Genomic DNA, 20,764 nt, shown 5'->3' on the forward strand with positions numbered 1-20,764 from the left:
GAAGTCGCCGCAGCGAAGCACACATTGTTTAGCAATGCAGTGTGCCGTGAGTCACAGTTCAGTGCACAGAGTGCTCCAAAGGTATAAGTGTCATCCATATAAGATGCAATTGCAGCAACATTTGTCGGAGGACGTTCCCGATCGTCGCGTTGAGTTTTGCGAGTGGGCTATTTAGCAATTGAGGGTAAATCCGCATTTTGCTATGCAGATACTTTCTTCGGATGAAGCCCATTTCTACGTAAATGATGAGGTCAATGGGCAAAACATGCGCTATTGGTCCCATGACAACCCCGCTTGGACAGATCCCTCGAAAATGACCGGTGCACGGAAAACTATGGTATGGGCAGGCATAGGGAGAACAAAGATCGTCGGTCCGTTTTTCATTCCAGGAACATTAAATGCAGACCGATACCTCGCGTTGTTGCAGGAAAACATAATGCCGGCTCTGATGTCCGAGGATGGCACTTTCCCAGGATCTTCCAACAAGATGGAGCACCTCTCCATTATGGTATCCTGGTGCGTCAGTTCCTGGATGAGCAATTCGCTGGGACGTGGATTGGTCGACGTGGACAGTGGAATGGCCTGTCCGATCACCCGACTTAACCCCCCTTGACTTCTACCTGTGGGGACATGTCAAGGCCATGGTGTATGCTGTGAAAGTTCGTGATGTTCGCCATCTGGAACAACATATCAAGGCTGCCTGTGAACAAATATACTCCGAAACCTTAATACGTGTCCATAGCAATTGGGAGAAGCGTCTGAACACGTGCATTGCCGAGCACGGACAACATGTTGGGCACATTATGTAATACGAAAGTCACATCTGCAATTGTGGATAACTGTTTACCGCATAAAGATAAATGCATTTTGACTTCAGATTCGGTTTTCTGGTGAAATTCTAGCCTATGGGCATGTATCACATGATCCACGTAGCGTTTGTAACAAAAAAGTCAAATTCAAGATGGCGGCCGTCCGCGTACTCTACGCCAGAAAATATCCCCCTAACCCACAAGTTCATCTACCATATTAAATTCGCTGAAAGTACATCCATTTGGATTTTAATAGGGGTGGTAAGGGACTTTTGAGACACCCAATATATATTGGTAATTACCACACACATACAAACACACACACACACACACACACACACACACACATATATATATATATATATATATATATATATATATATATATATATATATATATATATATATATATATATATACTAGAATTGGTGAGGAAAATTGTTACAGAAAGCCTATTGTGGCTTTTGCATGATACGTAGCTGGAATACCGATACGCCTAATAATTTAGAGCATTTAGCACTAGTGCTGGATGTAATAAGGTACTTTGTCCACACACATGCCATAACAGTAGATGAGCCTTTAAATATGGATTGCACACAAATCCGTGTGAAGTTCTCCTAGCCACCTGAGACAGTTGTTATGCCATCGTTAGATATGGAATATGTAATGCTTTATGACAGGGAAAATTTGGAAGTCACGAGAGTCAGGCTACAGCAGATGTTCTGCTTGTTCCCGGCGTAAACTCGGAACACATTCAACACATTTTGTGGTAAAAAAAGATCTCGCATTATCGACTAGAAGAATCACAACACGGAAATAAGTAATATCATTTTGCACCCCACGGAGTCTTACACCTTGAAAAGTGACCTGCATTATATTTCCGTATTCTTGGTTTCTACCTTTCTCATATAATCGATCAGTAGCATACCTGCTACGTCCCAAAATACAATGTACAAAACTTTCCAGTACAAACCAATACCTTAGAATTTTTATTTCTTCCAAAGAAAAGATGCATTCTAACATTATGTGGATAGCTGCTTCCTTGAGCGAGTAAACAAACCTGTTGGTGTTTTATTACCATTGGTGAAGAGAAGAAAATTGTTTACTCCCACTGCATATCGTTGCAGAATATTCAGCGACGTCTGGTTGGATTATGGTTTTCGGAGAGTACACGCAATACTCATTTCCCGCACACTACTCCACGTCGATAAATGTTGACTTCAAATTGATTATTTTCCATACTCCTACACAATCTGTCTATAAATATTAGCTAATGTAGAGCTTTTATCCAAAGGAACCTCAAAACTGGCTTCACGTATACTGAAACAAACAAGGCAAATCTTTTGCTAATCTACAAATATATGTCCGTGGAAGTTTCAGCGAGTAATACAAAATTTATTGATTTTAAACCTTTTCCGATCAACCCTGACATATATGAATATAGCATGTATCAAAAATCTGGAGTCATAGTTCAATTCTCATAGAAATAAAAATACGAAGATAAATTAAAGAGAACAAAACAGATTGAAATGGATGGTTTTCAACCTACAGTGTCTCATTCTTTTTTCAGTAGCACTAGCCGCTTCTGCTCTGTACTGGGAGGGCATATTATATTAAATCTAAATACAACGTTGCCAGTTCAGCAGGCCATTTCCATAACTTCTCATCATACTAAAAATATTTTTTGAAAATTATGAGATTGAGCAACAATGAGTTATCGCAGTTAGTTGAAAATTTGATCATTGTTTATTTAAAAACATTGTAAAAAAAGAAAGGTTCGATAAACGACTGAGTGACGACTTCTGTGTACTGGAAGCAGTTTAGTGCACGTTCAACAACTGAAATGGATAGAGAACATTTTACTGTAGCTATTTTCTATTATAAGCAGGCTTAGACAAGAAGCCATCCCATGAATGATTGATGTTTGCAATTTGGGATAGTTATTTTTAGCAAGCCCTGTTTGTCGCTGGTTTGCTGAGTTCACTGGTGGGACTCCTTCGAAGATGAAGATCCTCTTAGTTGTCCCACAAATACAGACGTTAATGTGGTGAAAATGGAACCGATTTTAGCTGATGATCCTAGATACAAATATGCCCCGTTACTATACTCTTTCGGCACTGGACTGGGGGTAGTTTTAGATGTCCTTCATGAGAAACATAATGTCACAGAACTCTGCTGTGGTTGGTCCCCGCACCAATTCACCGATGATCCAAGAGGACGCGAGTGGATTGATGGTGTGAAATGTTGAATAGATTCAACGGAGGCGATGAAAAAATTCAGCTCAGGTAATGAAAGCTGGGTATACTAGTATGACCCAGAAACGAACTAGTAATCGTCAGTTTAGGTCTTTCCAGATGCGGATCAACCCAAAAATGTAATGAAATCTTGAGGAGCTCAGAAAATATATTTGCTGTTTCTTTTCACCCAATGTTCTTATAGAGATGGTATGCGACGACAAGATATTACGTAGCGAAATGTATTCCCAACTTGTTTTAAGCAGTGAGAATGAAGCGTCAAAAGTCAGGTTTCTCCTGCCTCATCTTCCAGTGTGACAAATCATTTACACACATATGTATTGTAGTTTGTGACTGAGTCAAGACTTAAAACCTCGTCCTACACACCTTACAGTCCTGACTTATCTCATGTGACACTTTTTCTTTTCCCCACAGTCAAAGGCAAAACTTGCCAGCAATTTGAGTCATCCGAAAGCGTTGCGGCAGGTTATAAGGGACAACTGTCAAACATCTCCAAAAGAAACATTACATTCAAGATTCCAGAAATAGTATCAGAGCCACCCCTATAAATCTGAAACGGGCAGCCAAACGGAAAAAACTGAAAACAAGTGTCACATGATGTTCAAAGGACAACAGATCGAAGTAAAAAGTTTCGCCCCAGGGTCCCCCGCAGGATCCCAGACGGGGTCCAACTCAAAATTGTCAAATGGAAAGAGGAGTCAAGTATTATATCGCTTGAAAGTTCTTGTAAAAAGAAAGAAGCCCGATTTTCTAGATCACCCTATGCAACATGGCGACGGATCAAAATGTCATCAAAAGTTGCATTGAAATGAATTGAAAAAACACTAATTCCACAGGAAGTGGCGGTAAAATTGCTGGACAGTGCACGTTAGCCCTGGAGAGTTGTGGTGTTCATCATAAAAACACATCAGCGAGTGGTGCACACATCTGAAATATTGAGTCAATGACACTGTTCAGTCGGTAGAAAACAACTGTTTTCACTTTGCTTGCACAAAATTCTTCGAGATGTGGAACGAGGTAAGCATGCTCTACCAATGTTTCCTGCATCCGTTTTGTAAGAGGTCTGGGGCTCTTCCCAGATCATGATCTTGGTGTCAGCACAGGATGTGGGTTTGAAAGCCCTTTGTCGGTAGTTTGATGTTGCTCCTTAGAGTGGCCTCTCCTCTCTCAGACCTCCGACAGTATGGAATCAAGGAAATTGAACACTGTATCCCCCCGACTGGTCAGTGCAACGCACGAAATATTTCGGCTGTGTGCACTAGGCGATGATTTCTTCCGATGATGCACACCATAACTCTCCAGGGTACAGCAATTATACGGATCATTCCCCTGCGGCATGTTTTTTGCACCATTTGTCCGCATTCAGCCCAGAACCCAAAACGGCGATATAAATAGATCTCTGTTCTGGATTTGCCGTGTGCCATCCAATGCCGTATAAATCTTGCAAATCCCCGAGTGTCACGTTGCGACCCTGTCCGCGTTTTGTGTTATTTCCGTTCGAGAATGCATTTTCCCTTGAACTCCCGACCTAGGTTTGAACGATGTCACAGCCTGGTTCGTCTGCATACCTATCTTAAGCTCAGTGTTCCTCAGTAAGAACATGCGAATAATGGAATTGACGCAAGGTTTCAGCCCTGTCCTTACCTGCCCTTTTCTTCCCTATGCGTCGTGTAAAAGTGAAATTCATGAGACATTAAAGCCATGAAACGTATAACTTCAAATGAAATACCAAAACGAATAAACATGCACATCTTTTATAAAGATTACTGCAACTGGATTGTGCTGTTTGCTGGTTTATGTTTGTTGTACAAAACATACGCCTTTCTAGAGAAACAGTCTCAGACAACCTTGAATTGAAAGGCACGAACGTGAGGTATACTGGAACACAGTTTGTTCCACAGTAAGTTGAGCAGGCTTTGCTGAAGGGTCGTTAGTACGAATTGTAGTGAAGAACTTGTGCTGTGCAAAAGTAATACAAGCTACAAATTGAGGTCTGTGTGTCTGTGTGTCAGAAGGCTTCCATTTCATTGTATGTAAAGGGTGGCACGTACTTTCCCTAATATCGTGTGTTAGTGCAGTTTCGGCTAAAGATAGCATTGTATTGGAACAATGCCATATACGAACGGGTAGAAATTTGATATGTTAATGGTGTTAGGGGAATGTAGGCAAAACTATAGAGCTGCAGCCCGAATTTATAACGCAAGGTTCCCACAGCGACAATCAATTTCCCATAATGTACTTCGACGGTTAGCAAATCGTCTGTAATAAACAGGGCGCATACCTCCTCAATATCAGGATCACAAACATGTTCCAATTGTCGATGACAACGATGTAGTTATTTGTGTTTTGGCTGCTGTCGACGTACGTCCTAATGCATCCTCAAGAGATATTGCCCGGGATTGCGGAATTAGTCAAACAAGTGTGCTGCGTATACTGTGGAAGCATAAACGCTATCTGTATCTTATCTCCTTGTGCCAGGTGCTAACAGATGCCTACCGTAATAAGCGCCTCCAGTTTTGTAATTGGGCTCGTCAGAAATTGAGGACAAACCCAATGTTTTTCTGTATGTACGTGCTGTGGACAGACGAAGCCATATTTACAAGTGATGGTCATGTCGACCTACACAATGCGCATTATTGGGTAGCGGAGAATCCACACTGGACACTACAAATCGACCGACAAAGACGTTGAGGCATCAATGTGTGGGGTGGTATCATTGGAACACATGTAATTGGGCACTGGTTTATTGATGGAAATTTAACGTAGGCTCTGTTCCATCAATTCTTGACGGAACATCTACCGCAACTGCTGAAAAACATCCAACTTCATGTGAGGCGTAATATGTGGATGGAATTGGATGTTTGTTCAGCACATGCTGCTCGTATATGCAGAGGTGAATTAAATACTTTATTTCTGCACCGTTGTTTAGAAAGGGGGTTTAATACTCCTTTCAATCCTCGCTCTCCAGACCTTACGTGCATGGACTATTATTTGTGGTTCCGACTCAAGGAGCTTGTTTACACTAATAGACAAACTACACCGGAAGATATGAGGCAACGGAGAGGCAGAGCTTGAAGCTGTGGGCTATAATTATTATCGCCGTCTGGATCGTTGTCTTACTGTACATGGACAACAATTTCGGTAAAACGTGATGTAAAACGTGCTGTGTGAAGTGTACATCTGTTATATACAGGCCCGTAGCCATCCCAAAACTTTAGGGGGGGTCCGGTAGAAGTTAGGGGTGCCCGACCCAATCATAATATACTTCATCACCATATTATAACACTAGTTAACAAATTTAAACTTTTTTGTTTGTTACATGAGAAAAATCACCTGAGATAAAAGGAACTTTTTGCGCTGAATTCGAATATGCACTCGGTTTCTCTCCATCACGTACAGTTTTCACTGACAGAGGGATTTTCGGGAAATTCCCTCAAAAATTTCCCTTTTTCAGATATTTTATTCCCCTAGCTCCTGTCCCCTTACATATAGTAACATAGAAATTATACCTAAGTATACCTTGATTTATATTTAATAAACCCTAAAAGTAAAAATCGCTTTGTTCTTTCTAGAGAAATAAATATATTTGTATGTATACTGTGTGCACTGTTTAATGCACCTGATAGTAATGCTTTCATATCTCCTGAGTTGGGGTAACAACGATTTGCTTTATTACTACAAACACAGACATGAGAATGAATATTTACAATAGTCAACAACACACTTTCCGCCCTCCCGGTATAGTTTCCCCCCTCCCCCCGCGCATTTCTTTCTTTCTTGTGTTCTTGACACCTGGTGAGGGAGTTTTGTACATTTTTATATTGACGTGTGGTTTAACACTACTTCACTTTCAAAGTTGTCTTTGCTGCTAAGAGTGCTTTCATGTTTGATCTTAACGGCATTATACCCAACTAAGACCAGAAGTTTAGTTTGTGATCAGTACAATGGCGTCAAGAGGACGGCGTTCGTGTGTTAACTCACCAAATAGTTTTTGTTATGTGTGTGGCCAGTTTGTAGTTAAAGGACAGTGTAGATCCATTACGCCAGCGGTGAAACTAGCATATTATATATATTTCGGATGTCGTGTGGGAGATCAGGACAAAACTTGGGCACCCAACATAATTTGTGCGTCGTGCTACGTCACTTTACTTGCATGGGCCAAAGGGAAACGGAAGTTCATGAAATTTGTTGTACCTATGGTGTGGAGAGAACCCACCAACCATCTGGATGATTGTTATTTTTGTCCCACAGTAGTTAAGGGACATTCTAAAAAAAGCAAATACACAATAAGTTATCCCAACGTTAAATTCGCAATTAGACCTATTCCGCACGGGGATGAACTTCCACTTCCCGAGCCCCCTATCAACTGGGAAAAGATATGGCCAAAAGACTCTGATGATGATCATGACCTTGATGAACCATCGACATCAACATGTACATCCAAGGATCCAACGTTCATCCCTGACTGTGTTCGCGAAACACATTTCATCTGGCAATGTAAACTTAATGACCTAGCCCGTGATTTGCACCTGACAAAACAAGAAGCGGAACTTCTGGGATCAAGGCTTCAGCAGTGGAACTTATTGGATGCAGAAAGGAACATATCAGTGTACAGGAAAAGGCATGTTCAATTTTCAAGCTATTTCTCAATGCAAGATAATGTGTGCGTATGTACGGATATAAATGGGTTGATGGCGGAGCTAAGAATTCCTTACGTTCCAGAAGAATGGAGGTTATTTATCGACGCGTCAAAGGTCAGTTAAAGCTGTCCTTTTACATAATGGAAATAAAAAACCTTCTATACCACTTGCGCATTCAGTGAAGATTAAGGAATCCTATGACACCATGTCAACTTTGCTAAATCTTATAAATTACAAGGACTATTGTTGGCAAATATGTTGTGATCTCAAGGTAGTTGGTATTTTATTAGGACTGCAGTGCGGTTACACGAAGTACCAATGTTTTCTATGTTTATGGGATAGCCGAGCTGATGACAAACATTATGAAGTGAAGGAATGGGAACCTAGAGTGAATTACGTACCTGGAGAATGCAACGTCAAATACGCTCCTTTGGTAGATCCTAATAAGATATTACTACCGCCACTTCATATCAAGTTAGGACTTATGAAAAACTTTGTCAAAGCCATGGACACATCTGGTGAAGGTTTCAAGTATTTGCGAGATAAGTTCCCTAACCTGAGTGATGCTAAGATTTCAGCGGGAGTGTTTATTGGTCCCCAAATTAGGAAATTAATGCCTGATGATAGCTTTGACAGCAAGTTAAACAGTGCTGAGCTAGCTGCCTTGACAGCATTTAAGTGTGTTGTGCGCAACTTTCTGGGCAATAACAAAGCTGAGAGTTACACAGAAATCGTACAGGACATGATACAGAAATACAAAGAGTTGGGTTGTAGGATGTCTTTAAAAATCCACTTTTTGCACTCCCACCTCAGCTTCTTTCCTGCTAACCTAGGTGCTCTCAGCGACGAACAGGGGGAAAGATTCCACCAAGATATAATGGGAATGGAGAAAAGGTACCAGGGACGATGGGATCCTTCAATGATGGGGGACTATTGTTGGGGTCTTGTTAGAGAATGCAACATTTCTTACAAAAGAAGGAAGTAGTGTACGTTCTTGTAACCCAATGGAAGTTTCATATATTGTGATAGTTTGGTTGTCTTTTCATGACCTTTTGGTACATTTGTATTATTGTTTATTGTAAATTGTCACACTTGTAAATTTTATTGTATTATATTTTATATATGTGTTTGTGGTAATAGAGCAAAACGTTTTACCTCAACTTAAGAGATCTGAAAGCATTACTATAAGGTGCAATAAACGGTACACACAGTATACATACGAACATATTTATTTTTCTAAAAAGAATAAAGCGATTATTACGAAACTTGGAGGGTTTGTTAAATATGAATCAAAGTATACTTAGGTATAATTTATATGTTAGTATATGCAAGGGGACAAGATCTTGGGGTGTAAAATAAACGAAAAGGGAAATTTTTGAGGGATTTTCCCGAAAATCTCTCTGTTACGGGAAAATCGTACGTGATGGAGAAAAACCGAGTGCATATTCGAATTCAGCGCAAACAGTTCCTTTAAGAACAGGTATTTCCTTTTATGTAACAAAACCTTTGTTAACTAGTGTAATTCATTTGCAAGCCTGCCGTGAAATTTTATGGGGGCCAGCCAAAATTTAGGGGTGGCCCGGCCCCCTCTTGCTCCCCCCGCGTATACAGGCCTGGTTTCATAACGGACAGAGGCCATCTCCAAGCTAAATATGATACACCCTATGTACGTTATGCGATGGTAAATTAATTCTTAGAACAACGTTAGACGTTTCAATATAATATGCTTACCTGTCCACCATAACGCTTCCATTTCCATACTGTATACGTAACCAGTGTTGACTACGAGTCGAGACAAGACAACACTTTTCAGTAGTGTCACGAAAGAGGACTGAACAATCTCTGTAGTATTGTACCCGGAAAACGTATGTTACCAAGGAAATATAGCTGTTCAAAATGTTCAGGGTCTTCGTCCAGCACAATCAAGCAACTGCTAAATTGGAAGTGGACCCTCGCTGGTTACCGTGGACCCTGCCTGAACCCTATCTAGAACTAGTTATCGTGATATGTTGTACTTTTGAAATAAAGCGACACTTGTTTTACAGTTGAAACGTCTGGCTGCCCGTTTCAGATTTATAGGGGTGGCCATATTGTTTTCAATGCAACTTTTTATGACATTTTGATCCGCCGCCATGTTGCATAGGGTGATTGTAGAGAATCGGAACTTGTTGTAGTTTCTTTCTTTTTACAAGAGTTTTCACGTGATATATCACTTGACCCCTCTTCCCATTTGAAAATTTTGAGTTGGACCCCATCTGGGATCCTGGGGTGAAACTTTTTACTTCGATCTGTTGTCCTTTGAACATCATGTGACACTTGTTTTTCAGTTTTTCCGTCTGGCTTCCCCTTTCAGACTTATAGGGGTGGCCATATTGTTTTCAATGCAAATTTTGATGACATTTTGACCCGCTGCCATGTTGCATAGTGTGATCGTAGAGAATCGGCACTTGTTGTAGCTTCTTTCTTTTTACAAGAGCTTTCAAGCGATATACCACTTGACCCCTCTCTCCATTTGACAATTTTGAGTTTGACCCCGTCTGGGACCCTGCGAGGGACACTGGGGCGTAATTTGTCACTTCGATCTGTTGTCCTTTGCAAGTAATGTGGTACGTGGTTTTCAGATTGTAGATATCTTGGACCGTTTTCAGTTTAAAGGCCTGGTACGAACTAAAGGAATCACCCGATATATATATATATATATATATATATATATATATATATAAAACTTTCAAGTTATCGCAATAAATATAACGCACAAAATCTTAGGATGAATTTTCATGGTAAAATATCATTCTTTTTTGTGGAAAGTTTGAAGCATGCAAAGTTACCTTTTGAAGGGAATATTCTCTATTATGCTTTGGTGACAAATTGAAAATAAAACTTCGCAAATAATAGTTCCATGTGTCCCGAGCAAAGTCAATAAAGAATGTTTCCTTGAATGAAAGGATTTAATAGGAAGAAAAGTATTTATGGGCTCAAATGATAATATAAGAATTCGAGAATAAGTATTTAACTAACACATATATACTTTCACAGGAGTAAATATTGTAAATACAGCTACTAACAAATAACTCTAGACTCGGTGTAACTGTTGATATAAAACTGAGATACATAATAGGCTCTTTATGTAGATTGGAATGTAAAATCAAATACTAAAAGGAGTCGTACAAAGAATTTGCAACAGTGAAATGTTAAAACTTTTCCTTTGAGCTATGCACAGAAAATATTTTGGTGAATACAAAATTGACTAACGTAATATTTAAGCCCCATTTACAGCTACGAAAAATTAATGTTCGATCAGTTCCGCGACACTTTCTTCGTAATGTGTATTATTATTTTTCTTGTTCAATTATTAATCATTTAAACTATATTTAATCATTTTTTATGAACATCTATTTTCAGCAAATTTGGAAATCTACCGAAAAAGAAATTCAATCATTATGTCAAATTCATTGAAGCAGTTGCGAACTTGAATGCTACAAATTTGAAAGAATTTCGACATTTCAAGGAAGATATTATTTTGTCTAATGCTTCCCTTAGTGAAATTAGATACCAGGTATGGAATTTGTATTAGTTGCAAGAATCCAGAAAAACAGTTATGTGCATAATTTCTAAAGCTAAAATTAAAGTTTATAGAAAGTTATAGTACGTTACAAGGTATATATATATATAAAGTTAGGGAGATTCGAAAAGAAAAAAATCGACACTACCGGATTTACGTATAAGGTAAGCAAACTGTAGCATACGGCCCCAGTCTCGTTGATCAATATGTAAGTTAATAAAATGCATATTTGATGTGTAAACGTTTTAGATATCTATTAGGTAAACCATATAGCAACATATTCAATCCACAAAAAGGCGACCTCTTCTCACTGAAGAAGATGTACACACACACACACACATATATATATATATATATATATATATATATATATATATATATATATATATATATATATTTTTAAATCCCTCTACCAATATAGAGACCGTTATAAAACGTATCCTTTTTGCAACCGGTAGAACGGCTGGAGTATAGAAATTTGTTTTTGGATATATCGTCTCTAGACATTGAGGATGACACCGTAGTCAACTTTTTTTCTTCAAAATTGATGTATTTCTGCCTGTTCCCAAACTGGCGTTCTTCTGGAGACAATTCACTCAAGTACCTCTTCGGAGTCCAGTATAGATGCTTTTTTGCGTACAGTTTCAGGCAATTTCTGCGCCCATTCAAGCAGAAGTACCAACGTTTGCTTGGGCGTCCAATTAGCCTTACAATGAAGCAGACTTCCGGTGAAGCTGTGTATAGATGCTTTACGCACCTCTAGTTATGGTAGCAGATATGTGTATATTTATCTGATGGAGCGACGAGCTCTTTATTCTGTTCCTTCAGCTTTTTACTATATACAAGGAGTATCAGACCACCCGTCCCAGGCATTTTTCTCGCCTCGTAGTGCACGTAGATACTTCAAACAAAAAATGAACTACCAAATCGTATGTGAAGAATCAAATAGTGGTGCTTCCGTATCCAGTGACGTAGCGGGAATACTTTCACGGGGGATCAACTTCGAAAAATTTATATGAAAATTTTTCTTCAGTTTCGATTTCTTTGGAAGTATTATACAAAACAAGCAATTTTGCAGGAAGCACTTTTCGTTAAATTCTATGGTTTGGCATCTATGTGTGTTATTTGTTGTTGAATTGCTATCAGACCACCCGTCTCACTCATTTTTCTCAGTTCGTACTTCGTAGTGCAGGTAGAAACTTCAAACAAACAAACAAAAAAATGAACGATCAAATCGTATGTGAAGAATCAAACTGTGATTCTTTCATATTCAGTGGCGTAGCGAGAATACTTCCGCGGGGATCAACTCCAAAGTTTCAAATGGAGAATGGTACCAATTTCGATTTATTTGAAAGTATTATTCAAAAGGAAATAACTTTTACAGGAACATTTGTCGTTAAACTCTACGGTTTGGCATCTATGTATTATTTGCTGTTGAATTACAACTAAGAATAACAGTTTTAGTTGGTAATGACTCCAAAAGAACATCAGATAGCACATGTTCTATTAAATAGTTTTTGAAAACGCTTTATAGCATTTAGTATCAAACTTTAGGGCATATCTCGTCTACTTATCAACAAACGAAAACAATATTACAGGACAGTACTAGTTTAAATTTCGGAATCTGAACCAATTTAAAACAGAAAACAGAGAAAAAAACTTTTTGGTTTTGAACTACGTATGAAAGAAATTTGGGTGTAAAGTCCAACAACTCCGCTCCAAAAAAATCAAACTTACGAAATCACTGACACTCTCTTAGTCTTCTTAACTTATGCAAACATTTTAATAAATCACTTTTCGGAACTCATTGCACAAACAATTGTTCAAGAATAATAAAAATAAACAAACTGAAGATAATAAATAAAATAAATAACATGAACTGCAAGTTCTGAACATTCTCACCAAAATATCGTACTTCCCCCCCCCCCCGAAAAAAAATAAAACACAATAAATGTTCAAAGGATCGTCCAGCACGTGCGATGCACATTCGAATGCGCACCGGGACATTGTAGATTACTCTTAACACTTCATTTCCTCTTAGTCCATTGCAAACATTATAGATCTTGTTCATTATGTCTTCCCTTGTAGTAGGACGCTCTTGCTAAACCAGCTCCTTGAAACGTACCCAAAAGAAAAATCGAGAGGAGTCAGGTACGGAGAACGAGCTGACCAGGAAACGGCTTCCTCTTCCGATCCACCTGTTTGGAAATAAATGAGCAAGAGTTTGTCCGGCAACTGTTGCAAAATAAGCAAAGTAACCGTCTTGTAATCACATTATTTCACGAGTTGCTAATGAGACCTCTTCCAAGCGCTCACAAAGAACATCTGGCAAATAATTAGCGTATCCTACTTCTGTTAAAGTACCTTCGAAGAAATAAGGACCAATTTGGCCTCCCACTATACCACGTCAGACATTTAGACTCCAAATATGTTGATTGTCAACTTCACGTACCCAGTGAGCATTCTCGCTGGACTAGTACTGAGCGTTGTGTACGTTGACCTAAATTAATCTTGAAGGTCACCTCATCCGTACACAGAATGTTGTGGTGAAACATGGGTTCCTGTCGCTCAGCCATTGACTCCAGATGGTTATGGAAATCTTGTTCTCGGAGTTTTTGGTGCAGACGAACATGATAAAGATTTAACGCGTTATTGTGCAGAGTCCTCCAAATCATTATGTGGCTCATAGCAGCATCCCTAGCTAATCGTCCTGTTGAGATTTGGGGAACTATAAAGACTGCATCAAGGATGTCGGGAGACCGTTTATTCTGAACATGTCACCTGATCTCCAGACGTTTGTTGTGGTGAGGATGGACGTGCCCAGCCCTTGCACACAAAGTGCCGATCAGATACTCGTGAACGTTTGCGGACAGATAGTCAGTGTCTGTGAATATCTGAGAGTTCAGTGAATATATTCTGGTGAAGGCAAATCGGTTGAGAGCTACGTCCATGTGACATACTTTTTGGTGTGCCTCTGAAACAAGATGCGCTACATCGTATTCGGATGTCTTTACTCCAGCATTCTTGCGCATCCACAGTGATCAAGCATCATTGTATGTGTCTTAAAATGGTTTCATAAAATACCTATCAGTGAGTTGAGTCTTGTGAGTGATGTGTGGAGGAGTACTGAGCAGTGAATCCTGTGATCCCTCGCATATTTAATCACTTTCAGTTCTTTATGGCTGCCATATCCATCAACAATTAGCAGAACTGGGATGTGAGGGGAAGGATGACACAATTTCACAAAGTGTTGCAACGAAGTTAAAGAAATATCAGTCGTTATCCAATCAGTACTTTGTGCTACAGCAATACTCTCAGGTGGAGCTAGGGATGCGCACGAGACAAGATTTGAGGCTGTCTCGTCTCGAAAATGTGCTGTAAAAGTGATGTCTCGACTCGAAAAATGTATATTTTTATATTGGAAGAGCTGTGTCTTGACTCGAATTTTCTCAGGAAAATTCTGTCTCGACTCCACTCGTGCGCATCCCTAGGTGGAGTATCAACAAACAGTCCCTCACTCTTCTTCTGGCGCGGAAATACGACTATGAAGAGGGGTAGTACAAACTGACCAGTAGCACTCACGCAGAATATCAATGTTATATTCCGACCTCTTTCGCCCGACGTAGGATTGCCAGATTTTGTAAGCGAAAAACCCGGACACCAATCTCACGCTATATAGCCATTAAGATCACGGTTCCTACTCATTTGGTAAGAATCTATTATACCAGTCTTTTCAGATTAGTAGCTACTTACAATTTTCAAGTTCATTCTTTTTATAAACAGTTAGCACAAATGAAGCCCCACAAAGGATGTATAAGAAATGTGGAGAGGTAACGGAGAGTTGCCTGGTGACCCTTTTTCCGAATTCCGAGCTTTTTTGTTTAACAGGCCCTAAATATTGATCCAATTACAACACACTCTCCCATTTATGATTGAAGAGATACTCTTTGTTGCGTCATCATTTGAGTCAGAAATACTACCTTCCGTTTTCAGGTAAGAAATACTAGTTCTTGCGGGCTGATTTTTTTTTCAATCTGAAGAGCAAAAACAGGAGTCCTGAAAGCCTTTTTCGGGACAGTTAATTCTTTTATTGAAAACCGGGAAGTCTGGCAACCCTAGCCCGACGTCAACTTGCCCAGAACTCGTTTCCGTTTTTCACATATCACTTTAAAATTAATATGAACACACGATAAACCAACCTCATGAGCGTTCAGTATTCGTGATGGTGGAAAAGAACATTTCTTCATCAGTGTGCACTAATTTGTATAGAACTTTGCAATTTGCTCCTTATTGAAACTTGTTCACATGGAAACTTATAGTACAACTATTTGCAATATTTCATACTATCGGTAAGAAATGATATTTCAGTACAGTAGAAACTATGTACTTTTAAAATGTTCGAAATGAATTATAGAATTTCCAGTAATAATTGTAAGCTTTTGTAATTTTATGCTGTAGGCAAATGGGATTTTAACTTCAATTCTTTTACGACAAAAAATATTTTGTGAAATGTAATGGACATTTAGAAGGAGCCTTCTTTGCGAATTTCTCAATATTGATCTATGGAGCTAAAGAATATGTTTAATGTTGTATTTCAAATCCAAAGTATAGTTCGCTACAGCATTTTGAAATAATAGTAATTACTTAATCTCTTAATCAATAAAAGTTCTGAATTTAAGGTTGCTTATTATTAATTAACATATTAAAAATACACTAATACACATACACACATATATATTATATATGTGTATACGTTTGGTATTTATGCTGATAGAAAAAACACAAAACTAGATACGTATGCACAAAAGAAAATATCCTGGCGATACAAGTGGTTGATGGAGAAATGATTCAAACAAATTCCTTCAAATTGGAAGCATTTCATATAGCCTATCAAAGGAATAAAAAAAATACACTGGTAGTGATCAGTCTTTGGAAAAGAGAAAATTCGTTGACTCCTTTTTTACAACTGCTTGAAGTTCGAAAGTGTTATTGTTCCTCTTGTTTACTTATATTTTAATATTCCCGCGCAAACAGCAACTTGCATGTTCTCTCGTGTCTCTTCACTCCTTTCATTTTTGTATCTTCATTCTCAAGAAATATTAATCCCATTGGGTAGAAAAACATGATTAAGTAAGCAAACTCATCACCACCAACGTATTTTAGACTCAGACTTTGACTGTTTCTGATTTTGAAAACGCTCTTGAGTACATCATTACTTAGCACCTTATATATATCACATCGTCATTAAAAATCATATACAGCAATAACTTTCTTTAAGTACTAACATGTAACAATTCCCAAGTGTAACACTCCGATTTTGATCAAATTTGGCAGGTAGATATTACACATGAAATAAATGAATACGTATTTTCTTTTTACGGAAAAACAGTTTTAGGGTGCAGAAGCCCCATCCCAGAATTTTGACAGTTGGCGCTCGAAAAGCAAGAAGAAGTGGACCGAAGTAAATGAAATTATGCATAGATACCGTAGAATTAAAACGAAGAAATACGTATTTCGTATTTTCTTTAAAAAAAATAAAATAGGTGGGTGGGGCACAGACCTTTCCAAACCTTTGATTACAAAATACAATACAAAAGTGCGAATAAGTATATATTAGAAGTGCCTAAAGGATAAGGAGAATTACTACAACACTTTGTGTAAGGACAATAGGCAAAAAAAAAACAAAAAAACGTGTTTTTAGTTTCTGCGGAAAAATAGTGTTGGGCCAAGGCCCCTCCGAAGAAAGTAAATATTACAGCAAAAGCGCAAGAAGGAGTGAACCGAAGCGAATGAAATTGTGTGTAGATATTATATATGTAAAATAAAGCAATTCATTTTTCCCAAGTGTCCCGTACTGATTTGTTTCAAATTTGCATATCGAACAGTAAACAGCAAATAAATCGGCACGTGCTTTTATTTATGGGAAAAACACTGTAAGGGTTAAAGGCGCACCCCGAAATACTATAAAATACGCTATATGTAGAAAAAAAACTAGTGTGAAAATAGTGAAATTTTAGCAATAGATAGATGACCTAAAAGTAGGAATCAATACAGTGAATTTCGAGTGTTTCGTGTTTCTGCTCTCAAAAGTTCAAGTTTAAAGACTGAAGTTAGCACCACCTAGCTACTTGCGAAACACGTATTGCCTTATTTTACATATACAAAATCTATGTATAATTTCATTCGCTTCGGTTCACTCCTTCCTGCGCTTCTGCTTTATTATGTACTTTTTTAAAAGAGGACTTTGGCATCCACACAGTTTTTCCGCACAAACTACAAAACACGGGTTAGCTAATTTTTGTCTATCGTTTCTTAACATGCTTTCGTTGCGTTCTCTATGTAATTTAGTAACTTCGAAAGTATACTCATAAGCACTTTTCATATTTCGTAATCAAATATTTGGAAGGGTCTTTGCCCCACCCATTTATTTCTTTATTTCAGGAAAATACGAAACAAGTATTCTCTCATTTTACATCTACTAGGTACAATATCTGTGTACAATTTCATTCACTTCGGTCCACTTCATACTGCGTTCGGGCGTCAACTTCCGAAATATTGGATATGGGCTTTGATCCCCAATAATTGTTTCTCCTCCACAGAAAATTATAAAAGAAAAAAAAAACACGTATTCGTGTATTTTATGTCTGGTATCTAACTGCCAAATTTTGTCAAAGTCGGAGTGTTACAGTTGTATCAAATTGCATCAAAACCGACAACAACATTGATTTAATAGGGCGTCATTACTTTTTTAATCATTTCTAGCACTTTTTCTTTCCTTTTGCTCGTTCGGCGGTTTCTAGCCATCAGCGCCTGGGACAACCGCCCCGCGCGTCCCCTTCTTGCTATGGTTCTGCTGGAAACGGATCCGAGGTTTAAGGAAACTAGTATAAAACGATTGACAATTTTCTTATAAATGGATATAAAACATTTTTAAACTTCTGCCAGTAACTTTCGGCTTTTATTATGTGAAAGTATCCCAAAGACGCCCAACACTGCTTGTAAAAGTATTTGACATCCCTCACGATTAATGTGCATGATAATAGTTGAAACAACGTATTATAATAATTATTTGTAGATAGTCACATGTATTCTATGTACAAGTTAAAAAACATTGTAACTTTTTCTTATCGTCTTGTATATTACTATATAAAATATTGTCAGTTTTTTTTTCAGTTATTTTTTAATCATTGTTTGATTCCTTCATTCATGTTGTTTCTTCTAGCTTCCGAAACAGTGATAAATCTCTCTATCTGCAAACAGAACAAAGTGAATGCACGAGCCAATGGTGAGCACAGCTGCCAACTGCGAAATGAGAACTTCCGTTGGTCCAACGCGCCTTGATGTATATAGAACTATACGCTCGACAAGCTATACGCTCACGACTGTCGCGCACCTGCCGATGAAACCCTGAACTACAGTTATACAAGAAAAAGTTATCTCAGCACCGTTGGGACCACCAACGTCAATTTTCAAAGTTGATTTCTACGCACTAGTGGTGGTGAGAGGAGACCGTCTAACACGGTTTCCCACTGGACGACCATATAGTGTCGCCTGATCGACCAGGTCGCCTGATGGAATGCAAATCGCCAATGTATGGTCGTTCTATCGGTATCGGGATATATATATATATATATATATATATATATATATATATATATATATGTAAGACCCCATTAGGATTTTTATCTTAGAGCTCCATCAAACCTAAATCTGGCAGTGATAAACGATGCGAATAAATTGCGCAATTATGGAAACCAGTGACTCCTACAGGTAACTCAATTGTCGTCTCTACATGTACATATTCATCCATAGGCTAACCTTTACGTGGTTGTATTGACGCCGTATTCTGACTAAGCATTTGGGTTTTATCGCCTAAAATGCCTGGGATTTGGTCACCAACATTACGTAACTAATGTATTTAGCTGCTTACAGAGCAAGGAATAGCATGAGATTGAATTAACAAGTTATAAGACTGAATCTTGATAGGCCAAAAAGGGGAAAGAAAACGGAAGATTGTTGTAGTAAAGGTCCAACATTGTAAGAATAGATTGATTCTCGACTCTAATCCTTTTATGAAATTTGGAGTTGGAAGACTTTTCTCAGGTCCCGTTTCCGGTTTCAAGTTAAGATTCTTGTGCAATAACGTTATAACATCTGTCTTTGCTGTGATTTTTTTTTTTAAATCGCTAATAATACACTTACTATATATTGAATGTGCGGGGTAGTTTACAAGATAATACAAAAGAAAACAAATTTTCGTTTGTAACCATAACAATAAATAATTATATTATGGAATGGAAAAACTTAACAGTGTATTTACCTTTTGATACCAAAATGGCAGAGCCTTTTGTAATAATTTATAAACAAAGTTGCCACTTGCGTCGAACAGAATTTATATATTTTTTACGTTGAAAAATGTGTTCTTAACTTTTAAATGGGATTATATTGACAGTCAAGCAAACAGTATCATACGAGACACTGATATTAGAAACATTAAATATTGACGTTTAAAAAAGTAGGCGATTACGTACTTCAAAAATTCCACCTATAGTATTTTAAAACTACCATCTATAACGGAGGAAACAGGACACTTGATATAACATTTGAATATCTGTTTTGGAGTTAACATAGACTTTGCTAAGAATTTACATGTATGAGTGAACCATTTCTTGGAAACATTTGACTCATTCTAGTCATTGCAGAAAGTTATTTAGATCTGAATGCGTTAGGGCTTTCTACAATCGAAAAATATTATTAATTCGTTACAAAGGTAGGTCACCAGTGGCAACGGAATATAATTACCGAAGCAGGAAAGTTGATTAAATAAAGTGTACAATTAGATTAAATAAAAACAGTAAGACAAAATTGACTATAATGTTGAAGTACCTATCTAGGCACTTTCATAGCCTGGGGTACTCTATAGCTGTTTAAGAAATTCAAATTGTTGTACAACACTGAATCAATGCTGTTTAAGAAATAATACAATTCTATTTCTTCAAATACCATTTTATTGTGACAGTCGAAATTCATTTAAAGCAGTAAATTCTGATTTTGCTATTTTAGAACAGATGTTACAAAATTATTAGTATATAGATTTCCGAAAGGAAAAAAAAAATAAATGAGATTTTTAAGCATGCACAATTTTCAAGAGATTTAAAATTATTGCAAAATAATTTAGTCGAAAGAGAGAACAGTTATGTGGTTTGACACAACATTCAAAATTTATAAAATTTGCGTATTACTCAATTGTATTGATAATCATGTGAGTAAAAAGGAAATTTTATGCTAATCATAGGTACATATTCACTTTGCAGTGGCCATTAAATTATTAATTACACGTTTCATACATACCTTTGAAAATATATCCTACGTTAGTTTAAGTCATAATTCTTTTATTTAATATATTATTCACTTTTTCATACGTTAAAACATTTACATTTTTATTTGACGAAGAGGTTCTTCAATTGTTCGTATTATTTTCATAAATACAGTTATATCA

General features: G+C 37.8%; 1 protein-coding gene across 1 annotated transcript in view; it reads left to right on the top strand.

Moving 5' to 3' along the window:
- The first annotated feature begins 313 nt into the window (after nucleotides 1–313).
- Nucleotides 314–20,764, top strand: part of LOC145685092 (uncharacterized) — a 35,501-nt gene continuing 15,050 nt past the window's right edge. Inside the window, exons 1-2 of the mRNA XM_081757436.1 lie at nucleotides 314–516; nucleotides 11,106–11,259. Of these exons, the coding sequence (XP_081613562.1) occupies nucleotides 314–516; nucleotides 11,106–11,259 (357 nt within the window). The remainder of the gene's footprint in view (nucleotides 517–11,105; nucleotides 11,260–20,764) is intronic.

Source organism: Thermobia domestica, chromosome 5, assembly GCF_964235325.1.
Source record: "Thermobia domestica chromosome 5, izTheDome1.hap1.1, whole genome shotgun sequence".
NCBI classification, from domain to species: Eukaryota; Metazoa; Arthropoda; class Insecta; order Zygentoma; family Lepismatidae; genus Thermobia; species Thermobia domestica.